At 34.2% G+C, this 22,956-nt stretch overlaps 1 protein-coding gene across 3 annotated transcripts in view; it reads left to right on the top strand.

Annotated features, from left to right (window-relative positions):
• ARHGAP32 (Rho GTPase activating protein 32) overlaps nt 1–22,956 on the top strand; it is a 450,472-nt gene that overhangs the window by 107,854 nt on the left and 319,662 nt on the right. The window contains exon 1 of one of the 3 annotated variants that reach the window (XM_077112453.1): nt 10,959–12,616. The exons of 1 other annotated variant lie outside the window; for it this stretch is intronic. In XM_077112453.1, the coding sequence (XP_076968568.1) occupies nt 12,498–12,616 (119 nt within the window). In that variant the 5' untranslated portion in view covers nt 10,959–12,497. Of the gene's footprint in view, nt 1–10,958; nt 12,617–22,956 lie in introns of those variants that run through there. One more of the 3 variants, XM_077112454.1, reaches the window with a different exon arrangement.

The raw sequence follows: 22,956 nt of genomic DNA on the forward strand, positions 1-22,956 counted from the left end.
TTCAATTATGTGCCTTTCTAGGTTGCCCTTAGAGGAGAAACTTCTTGTTTACCTTTCCTTGCATCCCTTTTGTTGCTTTTTCATAAAGTTTTTATTGCTTCATTATGTCTTTTCTGAGATTTGTCAGCCAGGAATGGAATCAAAGGTTCGGTTTTGAAAACTGTATGATTTTGACTAGGGGATAACTTTTTTCTGTTTATAGACTTTCAATCAGTTCTGACATGAGAATTCTGCCCTTGACAAGGCATGTACAATAAAAGCACCTTCCCAAGGACATAGTGCTATCTAGGTGTACCTAATATCCTTCCGCTCCCATCTCTTTTCCCTTTCCTCCCACTTGTTTATGCCCTCATATTGACTTTTGCTGACTTTAGGCCTTTCTGTTTCTTCTTCTCATCCAACCCTTCCTTTTTTTTTCCTGTATTCTTTCAGGAATTCCTCTGTAAAACTAACTTCTTTTGTGCTACTGATTTCAGCTAAATTGATTTCAAATTAAAGTAATATTCATCTTAAAGTTTGAATGCTTGGTAAGCTTAACACTCAAAGATAATTTGCTTTTTACCTTGTTGTTATAATAAATCTCTAAATAGGTTCTGAGTCACTGTTATTAGTGAGAATGTGTGTATCCTGAAAGTATTGGAACAGAAAAAAAGGTTGAGAATCTCTGTTCTAGAGCCACTCTTGAAGAAACAGCCTTTATTTTTCCCATGGAAAACAATGCTCCGAGTGTGGTATACTCACTTCCTGGAATGTATTGCACCTGTTTTTATTATTAACCTCTTTAATGTTAAAGCTGTAGGTATTGAAGGATTATGGTGAATTCAATTCTGAAAGTTTTTGTTCTCAAAGCTTAGTTCCTTAAAATCTCTCTTTTAGATGTAAAGTTCCCACCCTTCCTTTGGTTTAGTTTATTTTTGGTCACTTATTTGTTTTTGAATATGTTAAGAGTGCTTCTTAAAACAATATACTGCTGTAATTATCTTACGTGGTATTTTTATTGCTCTCCTATGCATTTTTGCATTTTATATTTGAAATTGACGGAATGAATGGTAATCACTGTCTGGTTATTAGAGAGTGGCAGAAAAACCAGTGCATGATGAACTGACTTTTCTATTTGTTCACTGAAGAGCTCCTTGCTAGTTTGTGGATATAGTTGATATTTGCAGAATCTACTCTTGTTCTTTATCTTTGGAGATTCTGAGACATTGGCCAAATCCTAACAGTCTATTCTTGAGTGAAAAGTTCCTCATTTTCCTTTGCAGAACGAATGCTGCCTGGTACTAAAGAGATGAATTTACAAGCTCATGAAGGTTTAGTAATGCTTCTCCCCCTGTGTTACATGAATACATGTGTTCTCAGATAGGCAGCCTATTACAGTTAAATCTTTCTGTGATCTCTTCATTCATATTAATCATTTAATGTCATACATTTAATCTAAGAGTTTGTGAACTAAGCTTGGTATACTAGAATGGGGATGTTCCTGTATTTAAACTGGTTTTCTGTAACTAATTACTTCATTCCAGGATATCATCTTTTCCTCCATTCTGCCCAAATAGGAGTGATTATCATGTTTCTGTCTTCTACTTTAAAGATATTCCATAGTTCATATATTTTAATGTTACTGTTCTAAAATGGTAGGAGCTAATCACAGTGGCACACATACTGGATAGAGCCTTAGTATATTAGTCGTAGCTTATTCAGATGTACGCAGGGGTTAAACTTATCCTTAGGAAATGGTGTAGGAGGGTATACAAATATCATAGGTGGGCAGTGGAGGATGAGATTCCATTTAGTTTAGAAGTCACACAGCATTTGAAACTTCTTAATGTGCTGTGCCTTAGAAAGCTGGCCTACTTATACCTGGTTAAATCACTGCAAGGATTGATTATCTCTTCACTTGGTCACTTTTTTTCTTTGCATTTTCTATCATTTAACCACTTTGTTGTTCTTTTCATTAGTATTTATGTTAGGAATCTGGTAGATAAGGAAGAAAACATCAAATTAAAGTTTTTACTGTAGCTTCTAAGAATAAATGCCTGCAAGGTAAAATGAGAGCTAGAAGAACCTGTAGAACACTGTGGGGATAGTCAGCAAAATCTAGAAAACCAGATTGTACAGGACCAGGTTTCTTCAGCAAATATATAGCATTGAAGAAAAGGAGAAGGAGGGGAACCTTTAAATTAATGGAGACTTGAGACCTGTTCACCAAAATATCATATGTGAATTTCCTGATTCAAACAAAAAAAAAAGTCTGTATTGTTTTTTTTTAACTTTGTGACAATTGGAAAGCTTTTGTATACTGACTGCTTGATTTCTTAGGGCAAGATCATGATATTTTAGATTTGTTCAGTAGCGTCCTTATCTTTTTGAAATACATACTGAATTATTTAAGCATGAAAAGATAAGATGATGTCTGGGAATTGCTTAAACCTAATCCAGTGAGGCGGGGAAGTGTGTGAGTATGGATCAAGTTTTGTCATTGTTGATTGTTAAAGCTGGGTAATAGATACCTTTTGGTTCATTATTCTATTCTCTATATTCTAGTATATGTTCAAATTTTTAAATTAACATTATTCGAGTATATACTATACTTAGCATTAGAGATATTAGTTGCAATGAAGGATGACATAGTATCCAGCATACATCATGAATAAACCAACATAAGGCAAGAAGTCAAATGATTTCTTATCTAAAGGAATTAAACATTTTTAATATATCCAAATATAGAGTTATGAAACATCTTTCTATTATATCTTCCATTTTTGGAGCACCTATTTTATGTACTTTATATATACCGTCTCCTCTAATCAGTTCAATATTAGTATGACTGGGCATGATTATTCTGTTTAGATGAGGATAATGATCTTCAGAAACCTGAAGTAAATTGCCCAAGTTCACACAGGTAATAAATGGCCCAGAAGAAATTTGAACCAAAGTCTAACACAAACCATTAAGAATTTTAAAAATTCAAAATTACTTCAAAAATGGAATTCATGGATGCTCAAGAAAACTGTTGTGTTCACTTGCTTTGTGTATTTTAACTTGAATACTGCTTATAACAGTGAAGCAGTAACTTAGTAAATTGCATGTCAGTAAGCAAAAAGTTCAATTTCTAAAGATGCTTATTTTGGCACTAAGGGATAGTGATAGAACTTGATTTTGAATTGACACTTAATAAATAGTTTTATTGTTTTGCAAGTGTTGTTTGAGACATCATAAGATGTGCTTGGCCTTCATGGTGCTTTTTGAAACATCATGTGAAAAGCCCCATACGTAGTTAACAGTGATGTCTGGTCTCAGCAAAATCAGAAAAAATTCCTTCCTAATTTATGTGTCATTCAGATTTAGAACTATTTTAAAGAGCTATCTATATTAGCTTCTTCTTACTTCTCTATTAATAATTTTACTCTTCATAAGATCCATTTTATTATTATTTTTGTGGTTTATAATATTTGCCAGAATAAGTTTCCATAAAAGAAAATTATGGGGAAAATGCCTGTTTGTTTCCAGAAATAAATGTAAATGAGCAGTAGAAACTTAATTGTCCTTTATAGGAAAATAAAACGGAAGAATTACTGGTACCAGGAGTAGAAGTATACTTATTTTGAATGAGAATAATATGCTTTACAATTAGTGTTCAGAAGAGTGGGTTTAGCTTCTATCCCTTGAGGGTGGGATCACTGTAATTTGAGAAAAATGTCTGTAATTTTATAAGTAGTTAAATGTTCTCTAATATTCTAACAAATAATTAATCATTGCTGCTTCCACTTTTACTCTTACCACCTTCTCTGGGTGATAGCAAGGAAATAGGCAGCCTTTTCCCCACCTAGTGATTTAATCTTGGGTCCATTCCACACTTCTCCCCAGACCTTCCACTGAGGTGGAGGTTAGTTAAATCATTTGCTTTCTCCCTTGATTATTATTCACTTAATTTTCATTTAGCTTTTTTCTTTGCAGTGTTATTAGCATTAGGAGGAGGTCCTGCTATGGGGTAACAAGGAGGACAGTTCATTCTGTGCCAAGATCACTTTTCCAGGAACCTGAGTTTGTAGAAATATTGGCGACTTCTTCCTCTATATCTCACTGACTGTGGCATATTCAGTAATAGTTTTAGTCCAGGAAGTATTATTTCCAGTAATTCAATATCATATTAAAAAATACTCAATCTTCATTATCTTTACAGGATCTTCTACCTAATCAATTGTGATACATTTAGTCCTTAATTTTCACTGCTGTACATTCACTTTAATTAACTGTGGTTTACTTCCATTCTTTAATCCTATAGATTCTTTTCCTGTTAAAATACTAATATACCATCCCATAGTCATTCAAAAAGATGATTGAAGTTGTTGCTTTTTACCAGTGTTTTCATTTTTTTTATTAACCACTACATTTAAATGCTGTATTTTAGTAGCCTTTTAGCTTGTTGTTAGAGAAAATAAAACTTTGTTCCAGACCTGAACTTTATTTGTTAACAATTATATAATTTTGATTTATTTTTATCTATAGATTGAAGGCAAAAATGAGAATAGTTTCCCAGACGGCAGAGAGGTGGTTGCTTAGCCAGTGAGGGATTTCCTGAGGTATCTAGAGCAGATGCTTCTGATAAAGCAACAGTGCAACTGATAGATTATTTCAGATGCTTCTGATAAAGCAATAGTGTAATTGATAGGTTTTTTTGTGGAGTTGGCCAGTGGGATGCTGTTTGTGTGCCCCAGGGCTAGGCAGATATGTGGGTCCTTCCCTGTAGCCTCTGGTAGAATATACTAATGCTGATTCTACGCTCTTCTTTCCCTTTGCATGATAGCATCTTGGGCTCGTGGGTCTTCGAACAAAGTATTCTTAAGTTGGATTTTGTGAAATTCTGAAAAAGGAAAGGGTAAAGCAAAGTAATGTGGTTTGTAAATTTGATGGTAAGTAGGTACAGTCTCTGTACAGAGGTAGTATAGACTCTGGGTTTCTTTATTTATGGAGTGCAAACGCCGTAGCTTTTGTTTTTGCATAGCTTGGGTTGGAAAATATATAGAGGAGGCATTGAATTCTTAGTAAGTCCTGATATATAAGTTTATTTCATGGTTCTGAGATCCTGATATATAAAGAAACTCTGTTTTTTTAATTTATTTAGACTAGATACTTAGTCTTACTTTCTTCTTTGCTATTTTGTTAAAAATTAACATTATAGATTATTTTAAAGGAGGAAGCCAAAATTATCCACAGTACTTTGATACAACATTTTCCAAACTTTTTTTCAACATGTGTGTTTATTAAAAAATACTAATTTTCATAAATAGTAGAATCACACTATATATTGTTTACTAATTTCTTTCCAGTTGTTAATCCCAAACACCATAGCAGAGTGATTAATAATTGTGTCCCAGGGAGTGAGGTTAGGAAGATTGTAGTATTTTCTTCAACCAACACTTAAATGAGATGATGATTCTAGAATGTAACAGTTTGTGTTAGTTCATCAGTGATCCAGCGAAAGCATAGGCTGAGATTTTATGTTGAAAGCAGTCACCTACATTTATAATAAACATTACACATATTTTGAAACATGAATAACAGAAAGTATACTTTTAATCTTTGTTTACTAGGCTGACAGGCATAGAATTTAAAAGCAAAAAAGCATTTCAGTTAAATTTTGAGAGTTGATTCAAATAGCTTTGAAGTTTCTACTTGATAACAGTTACTAAAAAGACTGGAAATGTCGTACTGAATTGTCTTATGCTCTGATTTGGTATGTACTTACTTTATAATCCTTGTGTTAATGTGATGAGTGAAGAAAATGAACTTGTTGTTCCAAGTGACTTTCCATCTTTCACATTTATAAAAAGCATTCACATAATTAAAAAACAATCTATTAACTTATTTGGGACTTGTTTCCTTTTATTTTTTAAGATTCTACTCTCTTTTAAATAGTGGTAAATATTACAAATGATAAGGTCAGAAAAACCCAAGATTTACACAGGAAGGTATCTTAATTTTCAGTTTTTGTATAACCACTGTAAAAACATTGTTATTTCAGTGATGATTATGATGAATTTAATGATGATGGTTACCATTTATTGAAGACTCTTTGTCTGCTGTTCAGCATGATAATTTCATTACATTCATTGTTTCCAGTCCATATGTTAACTTTGTAAGGATATTGCTATTCCTGTTTTAGAGGTCTGAGATTCAGTTTAAATTGCTTGCCCAGGACCACAGTTTTTATAATTAGCATAGTTGAGATTTGAGCCCAGGTCTGTTGGATTTCAAAACGATTGCTTTTCTTTCAAGTAAATAATTTCCTCATGGTTTAAACAGCTTTTAAAAATTAAGTATATTTATGTATTTGTACTTGCGTTAGGAATGATGTTAAGATAGCCAATTTTTGACATTCTATTTAGTTTTTTTTCCAACAGTTATATCTTTCTTTAAATGTTTCTTTTTTTTTAAAATAAGACAAAGTATAGTTTATTTTAGTCTATGCTGACACCCCAAAGCCAGTGTTTCTATAACTTTTGTTGGAAAATTTTTCCATCTATTTGGCAGTAATGGGGCAAACAACACAGTACAGAGAATGCTAAGAGAACCAGAATGTTTGCAAACAAACTTTCATTATTCTAGTTCAATCTTTCTCAAACATACTGTACAGTCATATATGTTATAAAACAAAGGAAAGCATCTCTGTGTATTCAATCTAACAAAATATCAAAATAAGGCAATTAGGACTTTGGGGGATTTGACGGTATAAGGAAACAAAAATGGTCATTATGAATTCCTCAGCTTTTTACTGTAAACATTTGTCATTTAACAGACATATTATTTGATGTAGTTTCTTTAGTACTACAAATAAACTTTTGGTCTTTACTAACTGTAGAACAAAGGAAGAATTAAATGAACCCTATAGCATCCATTGAAGGAGATGGAAAGATAAAGGCCCTAAACATATCTAGCTTATCTTTCAGAATATATTATTTCTGAAATTTTAAAATGTGTTTCTGAGAAGCAAAATCTATTGAGATTTCCCATTTTCTAGCCAAGTAGACTTTTTTGTTATGTTTAAAGTGACCAATAGAGAATCATGTTAAATTGATTGTATTTTTTATATTAGATATTTTAATGAAAGAAGTTTGCCTTAGTACACATAATGATTGTTTGCCCTTTAGATATAATTTTGAATTGAAGCAAATATCTGTATGTGGTGATCCAGAATGCATGGGTATTGCATAATAAAGAAAAAAGTAATTCTTCTTTTGAAATTATTTAGTCCTGTGTGGGAAACATATATAAAGTTGGGTTTTATAAAAACCATTTAAAGGTATAAATAATATAAAATTTAGAATGGATGCATAATTAGTATAAAATGTTTAATAATGGATGACATTTGTAGGTTATTATACTGGTTTGAATCTGTTGTGGACCCCAGAAAAGCCATGCCCTTTAATCCTCATTCATTATTGTTGGGTGGGAACTTTTTGATTGTTCCTGTGGAGATGTGACCCATCCAATTGTGGGTAACGTCTTTCGATTAGGTGGTTTCCATGGAGATGTGTCTCCACCTATTCAAGGTGGGGTTGCTTACTGGAGCCTTTAAGAGGGAGCCATTTTTGGAAAAGCTTTAGCGCCCATGCAACCAGAGACCTTTGTTGATGAAGAAGGAAAATGCTCCCGGGAGAGCGTCATGAAACAAGAAGACAGGGGAGAAAGCTAGCAGATTTCACCACGTGCCTTTCCAGCTGAGAGAGTAACATTGGCCATTTTTGGGTGAAGGTAACCTCTTGTTGGTGCCTTAATATAGACACTTTCACAGCCTTAGAACTGTAAACTAGCAACTTAATAAATTACCCTGTTCTATTTCTGGTATATCGTATTCCGGCAGCTTGCAAACTAAAAACAGTTATATATTGTGCTTCCTACATTTAGAAGAAAATCTTCAGTTTATTGGGAATGTTTTAGAAGAATTCTTGCTTAAATTTTCTACTACAATTATTTGCTGTATGCATTTAATTTATACACTCAGACATATTATTCACATTTAGAGTACATGTTTTTCTGAAGCGTTATTTGGTGTATCTATCTTTAGAGTCACAGTTCTGAAACCTGTGGACAAAGCTTGGTGCCCATAAGGAGACATTTACTGACCTCTTGGCTATGTACTGTACTATTGAACAGTTTTAACAAAAACAAATCTAACATTATACTCTTGTAAAAGGAGCATTGAAAAGAGAGTATTGAGACTTTGTTTCCGTTCTTGCTTTGTTCATTTGTGTGTGATCTCCTACTTGCATCCATCCCTTCCTAGTAGTAAACTTCAGTATTTACTATGTCCAGCCGTGTAGGTATATGTGCGGAGGATGGTGTATAGAATTGAATGTGTTAGCAGTGTCACAGCCCCCTCTCCCTCAAGCAAAACCACAACAAAGCAAAACTGTGAGAGCAAGGAGGGTCAGGCTAATTAGCTGAGTGAACACCATATACTCCTTACACAGAAATAATATTCTATATTGTGGATAGGTTTTAGGTTGATGTTTTGTGTAAAAATACTGTTTTTGTATTTTTAATGCTAACATATTAGCAAGGTAATTCTGGATAAGTTATTTCACTGAGTCTTAGTTTCTTCACTTTTAAGTTAAAGGATTCTAACAGCTTCTACTTAGCACAATGTTTGGCATATAGGGTAAGTGCTTAGTATATATTTGCTGTTTTTATTTCTACTTTAAAGTCTACTACTGCTACTAGAGAAATGAATTATTTTTTTGCAATATTTTTCTTGAACAAATGCTTTTAGGATTCTAATTCTAATCCTCGAACTGTTGTAAAAATGCTTCTCCCCCTTGCTACAGTAGGATTAGGTACGTCCCTTTCCTCTAGCTTCCTCTCTTATGCGGTAGAAGGTGAAGAATCAACTAGTTCTAAACTACAGGTGGTGACTTCATGGTTTAGGTCAAGGATTTCTACACAAGCTTGGTAGAAATTTCTACACAAGCTTGAAGTGAAGCCTGATCAGGGTTTAAAGAAGTCAGGAGGAAAAGGAGTTGAAGCAGCCACAGGGTCTTCAGGAATAAGGAGTCCCTCTTACACTTCTGCTAGCCTCAGTGATGGGTTCTGCTTTGTTTCTTTCCTGTACCCCCTGCCATTCATTACCTTTATTTCCACTGGATTTTCATTGGCTGCTGAAGAAGACAGAAAACACAAACAAGTTGATTTTGAAGTTAAAAGCATTACTTAAACTTTTGTAGCAGAGTCAAAACTGTGAGAACAAGTCTTGGAAGGTCTACCATGGTGCATATGTCAGATTGCTGGGATGGTGGTCTTTCCTCACAGCAGAGATGTTTTGGGAGGTGGGAGTTCACTTCAGCATGCCCTGAAAAGGGGACTTAGTGGACTGCCCTCAAGTGTTCTATATAAAAATACTGTTTATGCAGTTTGCTTTTTCATGTTTGAAAGCTCTTGAAGAAATGAGGTAAACCAACTAAGAAAATGAAAGATCAAAACAAAAGATTGAAAGGAAAGTAAATAGGATTCATGAAAATAGCATTAAAGAAATTAGAATTGTTAGACCTAGATACTTAACAAAATAGTATAAAATAGTATTTAATACCTTATTCTTTACTGAGTGACATAAAAGATAGTTGATTTTTTTTGCGAGAGTTATATATGTGTGCATAGTGTAGTGAAAAAAATGTCTCCCTCTATTCCTGTTCCCCAGCTTTTCATATGTTCTCCTAAGAGACAACTGTGGTTGAACATCCTTCCATAGATTTACTGTGCTTTTGTTGTCATATATGTTTCTGCTTCCTCTTTTAAAATGTGAATGACCACATACATATAAACTGTGCACACCCTTCCTCTTTGTTTTTTACAGTATGTATTATGGTTTGTTCCATCTTATGACTAATAGGGCACTGTAGTGTTTCTCATGTACTCACCTGTACAACATTCCAGTATATGGATAGACCATACTTTAATGATCCTGCTTTCTGTTTATGAGCAAGTTAGATAGTTTCTAATATGGTAAATTCTAAAGTGTACTACAGTGAATATGCTTGTTCATTTCTTATTTCTATAGGTGAAATTAAGATAGTTTCCTTGAAGGGGAATTGCTAGGCCAAAACGATGTGCATTTTGAATTTTGGTAGATTTTGACAAATTGTCCTCCACAGAGATAGTACCAATTGAGACTGCCATCCACCAAAAGTACGTATTTGTTTTTCTATCTTTTCTTCCAAACAGTTTGTTTATTAAAGTTTTTAAAATCTTTGCCTATCTGATAGATGAAAAAAGGCATTGTATTAGTCAGGGTTCTCTAGAAAAATAAAGCCAACAGGAGAGATCTGTAAATACGAGATTTAGGAAAGTGTTTCATACAATCATGGGAATGCGAGAGTCTCAAATCTGTAGGGCAGGCTGCAAGGCTGGCAACTCCAGTCAAGGATCTGGAAGAACTCCACAGGAGAGACTCGCTGGCTGAAGAAAAGTGAAAATTGTCTCTTCTTCCTTACAGGTCTTCAACTGATTGGGTCAAAGCCAGCTGATTGAATTATCTTGTTTGTGGAAAGTGTACCCTTAGTTGATCATGGATGTAATCAGCCACAGCTGCAGTCTACTGACTGCTGATTCAGTAAACCAGCCTTCTGGTTTATCAGTCAGAAAAACTGTTGCAGTAAGTTAGGCTTGCCTGTCCAAACAACTGGGTATCATCACCTGGCCAAGTTGATACCAGAACTTAATCATCACAGGCATCTTAGTATTTTTCCCTGCATTTTGTTATGAGTTAAGATCCTTTTTAGTATGTATTAAGGGTCCTGTATACTTTTTATGATTCTGTTTATATATTGCCTATGTATATTTTTGGTTGTTGAATCTTAGAGATTTGTAGAAACTCTATTAAAGAAATTAATCCTTTGTAGTAGGTTTCAGATATTTTTTTTCTCAACTTGGCTTTGTTTATGCTGTTTTTGTTATGTAAGAGTTTAATATTTTTATTTAGTAAAATGTATTAGTCTATTTTGGTTTCAGGGCTTTTAAAAATTACACTTAGAAAGAACTTCCAGACTGAGATGAGAAAGCTTTCCCATGATTTTCTCTTACGGTTTTGTTTTTAAGTCTTTGATCCATCAGGAATTTATTTTAATGGAAGGAGTGAGGAATGGATTAAATTAATTCCCATCTCTTCAGAGTCTTTAGAATGGATAGGAGAGTTATGAGATAGATCATAATGATCCTCTTCATATTATGATTTGCTATGGATTGTCTTGAGTGAAAGTTATTAAACAGTGTTGCAAGGTGTCTCTGTGTAAAATGTTTGGGAGGTTATCTAAATTAGCTGCCACAAAGAACAGTTTTTGTGTCCTTAATCTCTCCGCAGTCTTGCCAACAAATTTAGTTTCTGGCAAGAATACTTCTAGTGATCATAGTCAGATGATTAAAATCATACAGATTAAAACAGGAACACATGGTATGAATTGTAGTTTTGTAGAAAGGGAAAAGGTGTTGTATAAGCGTAGTCAGCTAGATGGTTCATTTTCCATATGAAAATTCAAGGGTATCCCAGTGGATTCCTTTTTAATTTATTTAATGAAACATCAGGGCTCAGCAGTTTGTCTTTTCCCAGTAAAGGCAGAGGCAGATAAGTCTGAACATATGTTATGACTGTGGTTGGCACCAAATGGTGCTTTTCTAAAGTGTCAGTTGTGTTGTTGAAAATGTTGTAGATGCTTTACTTTTCACTTATTTCTGAGTAATTGACTTTATTGTTGTCGAGGACGTCTGCCATTTAAAAATTGAGCCTGCTTTTATGTGATGTTAATTGTCCACATCTTGTTCTTTAAAGGGCCATTGAGAAGCCTGCCTTTTACATCCCACTCTGTGGATACCTGAGCCAAGGTGTCTGTGGCAGATCTTACTGAGAGAAGGGAAGATGGATGTAATGTTAGAAAGCATGAATTTGGGCAAGTCTCTAGACTGTGCTTGTCTTCTCTCTTAATTGTGATTTACCTCACCTCTGAGATACGTAACTGTGGCACACACTGTTTGGCCTGTGAGGACCTTTACGTAGAGTGTTTTTTTTTCTGTTTACTTTCTTAAGTCTGAGATAGTGAAAGGATACAAATAAGAAAGGGAAGGCCTGCTTTTGAAAATAGCAATTTCAATTTACTAACTGGAAACTTTGAGAAAAGAAAAAGAGTTAATATATAGATAATACATAATTAAGTAAAAAAACTTATTTGGCTTCTTCTTTTGTATCTAGGCCACTGAGCCTGAGGCAGTGGGAGTGATCCATGGTGTCACAGGCGCAGCCTTCAGACGCAATGAGTGTGCTGTATGTGATTTCCTGTCTTACCCCAACTGTGATTACACTAGTATGTAATAGACTGTGGCCCCGTGTGGTGTGGTCACATATCACAGGAGTATAAGCCACACACCTGAGTGTATGTAAATAGACCTGAACAACTTGAACATTGGTGTTTTTATTATTTCATGCCTTGAGGTTTAAATTTTTTGAGCACAAGATGGAGACTGAAAGTGAGAGTAACACTTCAGGAGATGACAGTATCTTTGGGTTGGATTCTGAAGTGGTGACCCAGGTGACTGACAGTGAAGAGGGAAAAGGGGAAGAGACGAAATTCAGGTAATTATGGAATTTGCCCTCATTCTTTGCTCCTGCCCCTTCCCCTTGTCTCTCCTCTGTTTTTTATTCTCTTCTTTACAGTAAGACTTTCTTTTGTTGGGCGGGAGGAGGAGAAGATTTGGATCTAAAAGGGATAGGTTTCAAGTTATATATTGTATTATAGCACTTTTCATTACACAACTTGCCCAGAGCTTATAAAAATGCATTTTAAATGACTTGTTAGAACCCTGGGAAGAAAAGGGGCTAGACAGGTTTTGTAGCAGCATTTCAGGAATTTCAAGTAGCGACTCATAAAGGAGCTGCTACCCCTTCCTGTATCTGACTGGAATTTGTGCCTCCGAAAAGATTTTCCTTCCTCTTTTTCTTGGACTATGTTCTTGATAGCTGCTATTGTTGCCTTATCATCTGTATGAAAAATTTTGATCACTTAGAAATTGGCCATTTCATGACTTTGATTCTTACAGTTATCTTTGAGTTTATATCTCACAGTGTATCTTTTTTCTTGGTTTTTAAATCTCTGGTCATAATTGAGAATGCCTCCTAAGAAGCTCTTAAAGTTCAGTGACATTGGTGAAAAAAGAGGTATAACCTAGATTGTGGGAAGAGTTCCAGTTGTTTATTAATTCAGTGATATGTTAAACATTTTGGGAGGCTTTATTCTGGATTTTCGTTTTCATACAGGGTAAGTATGTGAATTCTTTTGGAGGCATTAAAAAAGTCTGTTGATGAAGTTTTCCCTACGTATCATCATTGCTACTTACTTAGGCAATTTTGCCTGTGAGTACTTTATTTTCATCAGATCTTGTCTCTGTGATTAATGTCCTAAAATGAGAGCTTCTCCCCTTCTCTTGTTAAAGGATTTCCTTATCCACAGATTTTTTTTTTAGTCTAGGTTAAATGACAGAAGGAGTTGAATATTAGAAACTCTTGATAATCTATGTTCAACTTGTTAATCAGTGATTAAAATGAATAGGAATTATGTTTTAAATTTTAAAATAATAATTTGATGAAAAAGTATGAAGATAAGCAATTATTTTATGACATTCTTTTTTGTTTCAACTTTCTCCTTCACCCGTAACTTTAGCCTTATTTGAACACACCATTTCTCCCCCAAAGTATGTTGTTGTTACATATTTTCCTTAGTTTTGAATATGGTCAGTGCCTCACTAATAAGTAGTAAAAATAAAGTATTTGGTTTGTTTTGCTTTGCTTTGTTTGTATTAAAAATGTTTAATCTGGTATTAAAATTGTGTAAGTTATTTTTGGGGTGCTTTTCAAAGGAGTAAACAGCTTGAACTTTTTGTTTTTCTGTTACTGTACTGTGGTCCTAGATTTGACTTGTTACGAAGTGGAAGTCTCTCTGAGATTATCTTTTAACATTTAACTTTAACAGCAGATCTGTATAAAACTGAGTTTTCTTTTACTCATTCTGAGAAACGAAACTATTGTATGCATTATTTTAGGAAACCACGATACTGTAGGGAATTTTGTCATCTTTTTACAATTATGTTTTCATCTGAATACTACCATGTCTGTCCCAAACCAAGTAGGTCTTTGAGATTTGATTTTTTTTTTTTTTTAAACAAATGTAATGAAGAGATGAGGGCCATGAGGTCAGCCTTTCTTGGAGTGTTTCTCACTTATTCAGCAGGAAGGCATGAGGAAACGTGGCAGCAGTGTATGCTTTCACAACACGTGCCCCAGTCAGAATGCCTTCCGGAAAAATGTGCATGTGGAGGGTGACAGCCAGGGGTGGGAAAGTAGTAGTTGCAGCTGTGGTCTTGAGAGAGCCAAATAGTAGACTCAGTGTTGTGTTTGAGAGTTGTTTTTGAAAACTATATTTAATAATTAAAGATAAATTGTACTACAAAGTCTTAAAAAATGCACGTCTTTAAAATGTATGCTAATACATAAAACCAAACTATCAGTATTAATTATATTCTTAGCAATTTCCTCTCGCACATACGTGATGAGATAAGGTCAAAAGATTGTGATCTTTCTTTTTCCCTGAATAGCTTCTAAACTATCCTTTATTATGTCACTTGAGGCCACATGGCTAAGAGAGTCATGTAATAACAATACTTAGAATGTAGGTTTCTGGTGCCTCCAGCAACTATCTGCTTTAGAAGGAAGTAATCTCAGAGGGACATTGATGTTTGTTTAGTAGCATTTGGAATAGCCTTTATTTTTGGACGTGGTTGGAGGAAAGGATACTTTTCCTTACATTCTGGCACTTTGGGAAGTTGCTTGATCTCCTTCATGGCAGTAGTTCAAACTTGTCTTCCACTGACCCACAATTTTCTTATTTCTCATTGTAGAATGAGGTTAATAACCTGCTTTGTTGTACTAAGAAATGATGATCATACATCTATGTGATGATATTAAGAATCACTGATTGCATATGTAGAATGGAATGATTTCTAAATGTTGTGTTAGTTAATTTTTTTAATAAAATAAATTTGAAAAAAAAAAAAAGAGAGAGAGAAACCACAGCTACCACAATTAAGATCTTTTCCATGTTGTCATTCCTTATGATTAAAGCAACCAAAATAAAAAGAAAAAGAAAAAACAAAAACCACAATGAGATATCATCTCACACCCACCAGAATGGCCATTATCAATAAAACAGAAAACCATAAGTATTGGAGAGGATGTGGAGAAAGAGGCACATATCCACTGTTGGTGGGAATGTCAAATGGTACAACCGCTGTGGAAGGCAGTTTGGAGATTCCTCAGGAAGCTACGTATAGAATTGCCATATGACCCGGCAATACTGTTGTTAGGTATCTATTCAGAGAACATGAGCGCAAGGACACAAATGGATATTTGCACACCAATGTTTATAGCAGCAATATTTTACAATTGCAAAGAGATGGAAACAGCCAAAATGTCCATCAGCAGACAAGTAGCTAAGCAAACTGTGGTATATACATACAATGGAATATTATGCAGCTGTAAGACAGAATAAGGTTATGAAGTATGTAACAACATGGATGGACATTAGGGACATTATGCTGAGTGAGATTAGCCAGAAACAAAAGGACAAATACTGTATGGTCTCACTGATACGAACTGACATTAGTGAATAAACTTGGAGAATTTCATTGGTAACAGAGACCATCAGGAGACACATGGACATGACTCCCAGGGGTGTGGATCTTCCTGGCTACATGGGACAGAAAGCCTAGAATCGCTAGGACTCAGCATCAAGGGATTGAGAAAACCTTCTCCACCAAAAGGGGGCAGAGTGAAGTGAGACAAAATAAATGTCAATGGCTGAGAGATTCCAGAGTCGCAGGTTATCCTGGAGGTTATTCTTACACATTAAATAGATATCACCTTGTTAGTCAAGATGTAATGGAGAAGGCTGGAGGGAACTGCCTGAAAATATAGAGCTGTGTTCCAGTAGCCATGTTTCTTGAAGATGATTGTGTAACTATATAGCTTTCACAATGTGACTGTTTGATTGTGAAAACCTTGTGTGTGATGCTCCTTTTATCTACCTTATCAACAGATGAGTAAAACATATGGAATAAAAATAGATAATAAGGGAAACAAATGTTAAAATAAATTTAGTAGATTGAAATGCTTGTGATCAGTGAAAGGGAGAGGTAGGGGTATGGTATGTATGAATTCTTTTCTGGTTTTTTTAAATTTCTTTTTTGAATTGATGCAAATATTCTAAGAGATGATCATGATGATGAATATGCAACTATGTGATATTGTGAATTACTGATTAATATGTAGAATGGAAAAAATAGAATGTATAATTTACTGGAAAATCAGTATTTATAGGTTTTTTTTTGTTTGTTTTCATTTAACTTTATTATATTTTTGTCTATTCACTTAAAATAATATGATGACAAGATTCTAGGAGCAAAGAGTAAGTAAGCCTAATAAGCTTAGGTGGATGCTTAGTTTTAATGGGGAGAGACAATTTTTGGAAAAGGTACTAGATAAATTTCATTTTAAAGGAAGAGAAGTACTGAGACTCAGAAAAGTTTGGTGAACTAAAATTAAAGCTGAGGTGAAAACAAAACAAACAAACAAAAAATAGCAAAAGGTATGAGGGTATGAGAGACTCATCCAGGAGTGGGAACTGCAGTAATCTTTGTCAAGAATAAAAAGAGAAGAGGGAGGAGGTTGAGTAGGTAGAGAACAAACAGTTTTGACAAGATTCTAAGAGTCTCAGATGGGAAAATAAAGATTTGATCAATTATTACTATGAAGAAAAAGTAGCTGTAGTGGAAGCCTATCTAATGTCTAATGTATTAGATATGTTTGAGTTGTCCAAAGTCATAGATAAAGATTTTTAATTTACTGCCAGCAAAAGGTACAGATTTCTTTATAGGTATTTTGAGACCATATAAAGACTCATTTCTATGCTCTTAAAAAAAAAAAATAGCCTGCTTTGCAATGTTATATCATTATGGTAAAACAGTTCTTAGACTAGAATATTAGAGATCCTTAAAATCCTTACTAGTCCTTAGAGATCATTAGAAGAACCCATCTACAAAATAAGAAGGAAGGTGTATTAGAAAAGGAAAACCAGAAATGTTTTAATTCTTTCAAGAAAGAATCTTTTTTATCTTCAAATGCCGAAGAACTAGACCTTGTCATGACAATGAGTTAGTCCTGATTCCTAGGTGTCCTAGAATTCACAACTTTAAAAGCTAATTGTGTGCATTACTTCACTTTCATGTTGTAGAAATCTATATTTTTGTTTAGTTTTCTCATATCACATTATTGGCAGATATTCAGCCTGGCAAGCATGCTGTATAGTTTCAAATAGTCACAGAGATGATATATTGGATAAATGAGTCACATTTTTAGAACTTGTGTACCTTTGAAATCAGGGTCTATAGATGCTCAAATCACTCAGTCCTATATTCACTCATATCTCTATTATAAAGAAATTGATTTTAAGTGAGAAAAACTCCTGACTCCTATTAAACTGGAAGTTTGCTGAGCATGTTTTAATTTTTTTGAAATGTCTTTATTGGTTTTTAGCATTATATGAGACTCATAATAGTTCACATACTTGATTGACTGATTGGATGCTTTATTCATTCTCTGCCTTATTTGAAATGATATCATGAGTTAAAAAAAATATTTCAACAATCCAGATAGACAATGATGGAATTATATTTCTTCTAGTTACTGCTTTTTTTCCACCTAGATCTCAAATGGCTTATCATAATGGCTAAATCCTTCTGAAAGCCCTTAAAGCTGCTATTTCACAGTTCCCTGTATTTCATACCAAGACAGTCCTTTTGCCTTTTGCAGAAATTCTTGATTCTGGGATTTCCTATACTTGGTTTATATCATCCTGGAAAGATAGAGAGGTAGTATTAACAATTAGACAATTAATGATTGGCATATATACAGTATCAGAACTGGGTTCATTTTATACTGTGTGATTTATCTTAGCCATTTCGCCCTTAATAATCTATTATGTATGATGCCAAGAAAAGAGATGTATTTTGACAAGGAAGGTAATCTTTAAAATACTATGTGATCTTGAAGGTGATCGTGTGGTTCAGTCCTTAAAATATTCTTTCAGCATTAAATGTAACTTTCACCCAGTGCACTCTCATCAATGTTAACAGAGAGATAATGAATTTAATTGAAATCATCAGGTGTGATGTGAACATCCCTTAATCCCACAAGTTTGTGCAGTATCGGAGTCTAGCCATTGGACTGTCTTTACTATCTGTTATTATTTCTCTTAAATAGGAGGCATGCTAGTACAAGGTTTTTTTTGGAATTTTAGAAATTAAACTTTTAAGGATGGAATCCAAGGTGAACTGACTCCCTTATATCTGTCTATATTAGGTTTTTTTTTAAGTTTAGAATGGCCCGAGAGCTCAGAAAAATTATATAAAACTAAATAAAAGTTTGTGGTTGTTATGTTATCACTTTTTTGTTTATTGAAAAATCTTCACATACATTTTATACGTGGTGTACAATTGATGGCTCACAGTCTTATCACACAATTGTGTATTCATTACCATGATCTTTTATAGAACTTGCATCACTCCAGAAAAAAAAAAAAATGAAACAGAGCTCATACATACCATGTACCTTACTCTTCCCTTTCATTGACTACTAGGGTTTCCATCTACCCAATTTATATGACCCTTTGTCCCCTCTATTATTTATTTATTTATTTATCCATATTTTTTACTGATTTGTCCATACACTGGATATAAGGAGGACCAGACACAAGGTTTTCACGGTCACACAGTCTGGTATATAATCACTTAAAATTAAAAAGTAAAAAACCTAATTTTCCCTAACCTTTGTATTCACTGTAAATACTAAATTCCTTAAGCAGTCTATTGCACTTTTAAACTTAGTAAATTAAAATCCTGGAAATATTTTAAACAATATTTATAAATGTAATATAGTTGATTTTTTTTAAAGCACATCGCTAGCCAAGTAAGATACAATTAGAACAAGCAAAACCTTCTAGGTATTTAAGTTTGGATGTTCTGCTATACTTTTACTTTTTAATAATAATTAGCTTCCCTTTCCATGTGTTCATATTCAGATAAAGATTTTTATCTGCTAGTTTTAGAAAACAGAATAATTTCTTCCACTCAGGTGTGCTGTTTTTTCCTACCTTAGCTCTCTCTTTCTTCTGTGCCTTATAAATGTTTACAATTCTTTTACTTTTCCTCTCTCCCCATCCTTTATTCCCTAGATGAGACTTTGGAACTCTTTTATTTATGCTCTAGTTTTTTTCTGAGATAGTTTACTATTTTTTTGGTCATTCATTCAGATTTTGGTGTATACATCATGTTCATTGCTAACTATGATTTCCTCTCTTTATCATATGCCATCTTAGAGTATCTGTTCTGGTTCATTTGTTCTTTGGTTGATATTTTCTCGAGTATTTTGCTCAGAACACCATCTTTTTCCTTTCCTTTTCTTTTCTTTTGTAGGTTAGAGGTAAGTTGTTCTTTCTGCCTGACTGTTTTTAAGATTTTCTTTTTTTAGTCTTAGGTACTTGTCATCAGTTCTTCAGTTTGGAGCTCAGTGACTTTCAATCTGCAGATTCACATCTTCATTTTCAGGGAAGAAATTTTGCTGTTGTTTTCTGTTTATTTAATTATTGCGTCTCTTGTATCTGTACTTTTCTTTCTCCTTGAGGAATCTATGAATCACACATTTAGTTTCCTTAATCTTCTTTCATGGTGTTTTTCTCTTTCCATTTTTTTATTTGGTGATTTGAAATATTTCTTGTGTTTGTTCTTTCTATTACCAATTCAGGAGTTAATATTCCATCTTCTTTAATCTTCCAAATTTTATTTGAGCTGAGAAATAATTTTTTAAGGTTCATCTTCATATTTAGTTATATGTATATATGTGTATATATATACACATACGTATATATAAAGTATTATATATTTGTATAACGAATTCAAGTGATTGTGTTTTTTTCTTTAGCTTTACAGTTTTATTAATTTGTTATATATGTTTTATTTTTTCTGACTTCTTAGTTGTTGCCCTGCCTTGGCCTTCTCCATGCCAGCCTTTTCCAAGCTACACCCTCCCCTTATTATAGATGCTTTCCTTTTCTTTTCTTTTCTTTATTTTTTGTTTAGGATTATTGAGGTTTGGGTTTCTTTCTTGGAGTACACTAAAAGTCCGTAGTCCTGCAGATGACACAAGTCATTTCTTTTCTCTAGGATGGTGGTATAGAAGGACGTCTAGTTTTCTCTGATGTAGCTGGAGAAAACTCTCTGTTCCTGTTCTTCTATTAGCCCAGCTTCAGGGGCAGGGAGGACCCAGCCTACTTTCTTAGTGCCTATTTTGGGGATCCAGAAAAAGCATACGCTTATAAGAGTCATTTTTGTCTGCCCTTGCCCCTGCTTCCCCCTTTTCCAAGACCAGAGATCTTTGCAGGCCAGATCCTCCTGAGATCAGATTTCTGGTTGTTGCCCTTGACTCTCAACCCTATCTGCTGGTATTTACTCAGCCCCGGAGAGTGAAAGCCCTAAGTGGCACATGGTGAATATGGCCAGGTCTGCTAGTTTTCTCTCCAGGCTTCTTGTTTCATGAAGCTTCCCAGGGCATTTTCCTTCTTCATCTCCAAATGGCTTCCTGAGTTCTCATGGTTCTTGTGGCTCTGCGGTGGCTCTCTTGCTCTGAAGTGTTTTCCAAAATGGTTCCTTCTTTAAGGATTCAATACACTAATCAAGACTCACCTGGCATGGGTGGAGTCACATCTCCCTCTAATCAAAGGTTAATACCCACAATTGGGTGCGTCACACCTCTGTGGAGATAGTCTGATTAAGTTTCCAACCTACAGTACTAATAGCGATTAAGAGAAACAGCTGCCTCCATGAGATGGATCAGGATTAAAATATTGCTTTTCTAGGGTATTGCTTTGCTAGGGTACATAATCCTTCAAACTGGCACAGACACCTTGGTTCAGGAAGGCTGATGACATTCAGAGTTTCTCTCTGAACTGGAAAGGCACATGGTGAACATGGCAGTGTCTACTAGCTTTCTCTCCAGGCTTCTTGTTTAATGAAGCTCCCCCAGGGCATTTTCCATCTTCATTTCCAAAGGTCTGGCAGCATGGGCTCTAAAGCTTTTTCCAAAACAGTTCCTCTAAAGGGTTCCAGTAAGCTACCCCACCTTGAATAGGTGGAGACGCATCTCCATGGAAACTATCTACTCAAAAGTTTCCACCTGTAATTGGGTGGGTCACATCTCCATGGATAATCAAAAAGCTCCCACCCAGAAATATCGAATGAGGATATTGAAGGACATGACTTTTCTGGGGTACACAACAGATTCAAACTGGCCCAGACACTAAGACCTATCTGAAGAAAGCTTAAAACATTACTGAAGAACATAAAAGAAGATTGAAACAAATGTTCATAGCTGGGAATATTCAGCATCATTAAGGTATTAGTTTACTTTAAGTTCATATATACATTAAATTGGTATTAGAATACTTAAAAAAAAACTAGATAAATTAACCTTGAAATAAATTTTTTTTGGTAAATAATTTAATGAAAAAAATCTTGGGGGAGGAAAAAAGAAGAGCAAGCTAGAGACCAGGACAACCAAGTATTATATGGTAAAACTTTAATAATGAAAACCTTGTATTGCTGGTGCATGAATAGGAGGCATAATATAGTAGAAAGGAAAGCTCAGAAGTATACCCAAGTACATATAGAAGTTTAAATATGGTAAAAAGGGCTTTTCAAAAACCAGTGGGGATGGGGTGCATAGGTGGTTCAGTGTTAGAATGCTTGCCTGCCATATGGGAGACCTGAGTTTGATTCCCAGACCATGCTCCCTGCCCCCCCAACCCCCAAAATCCCAAACAACAACAACAAACAACCAGCCAATGAGGACAATATATATGATTCAACACATAGTTTTGGGGAAGCTGGAAAATAGTTTGAGGGAAATCTCTGAAAAAATAGTTGGAGCCTTACATCGCATTCAAATGGTCGCAGTTGTATTAATTCTTAAATGCAGTAAGTGAAACTAAAATTTAAAAAGAAAACTTGGGGGAGTTAAAAAATAAATTTGGATCAGGGAAGACATTTTGATCTGTCTTAAAACCTAGAAGCCATAAAAGAAAGGGCTGAGAAATTCGATTACATAAAATGTAAAAAATCTAAATGACAAAAAAATGAAATAAGGACAGACAAAAGATAATTTGGGAAAAATAGTAACAACTCATATTACCAAAGGACTCATCTCTTTAATATATAAAGAACTAAAAGTAGGTAATAAAAGACCAATACTAAATAGAAAAATGGGCAAATGCAGTAAAAGAATTTTTCACTTTTAGAATCTGTCTTTCAGATATGTGTACATATGTATACATATTTAAAGTGGCATATTTACACATTTGTTTGTAGCATTGTTTATAATAGCAAAATATTGGAAATAATTCAGGTATCCATAAGTTGAGTATTGGTAAAATAAAGTATGAGATCTCTTCACCCTGGATTACCAGGCAGTTATAAAAACAGTGAAGAAGTACTTTGTTTGCTAATGTAGAAAGCTCTCCAGTAAATACTAAGTGAAAAAAGCAAGATACACAACCATGTGTAAGTAGGCTGTATTTTCATCTATAAAATTAGATAGTAGAATAAAACTATGTTCCCTTTTTAAAATAAAATGTAGCAGTAAAATTGCAGTGTATGAATACTGTAAAATGTTTACAGTATTCATACACTGATACCTTTCTTTTTATATTATAGGTATATTCTTTTATTTATATGTATACTTTATATGAATGCATGTATATAATCATAAAAAACTGGAAAAATATTTAAGAAACTGATCAGCCTGGAAAGTGAGGG

This window comes from Tamandua tetradactyla, chromosome 8 (assembly GCF_023851605.1).
Source record: "Tamandua tetradactyla isolate mTamTet1 chromosome 8, mTamTet1.pri, whole genome shotgun sequence".
Lineage (NCBI taxonomy): Eukaryota > Metazoa > Chordata > Mammalia > Pilosa > Myrmecophagidae > Tamandua > Tamandua tetradactyla.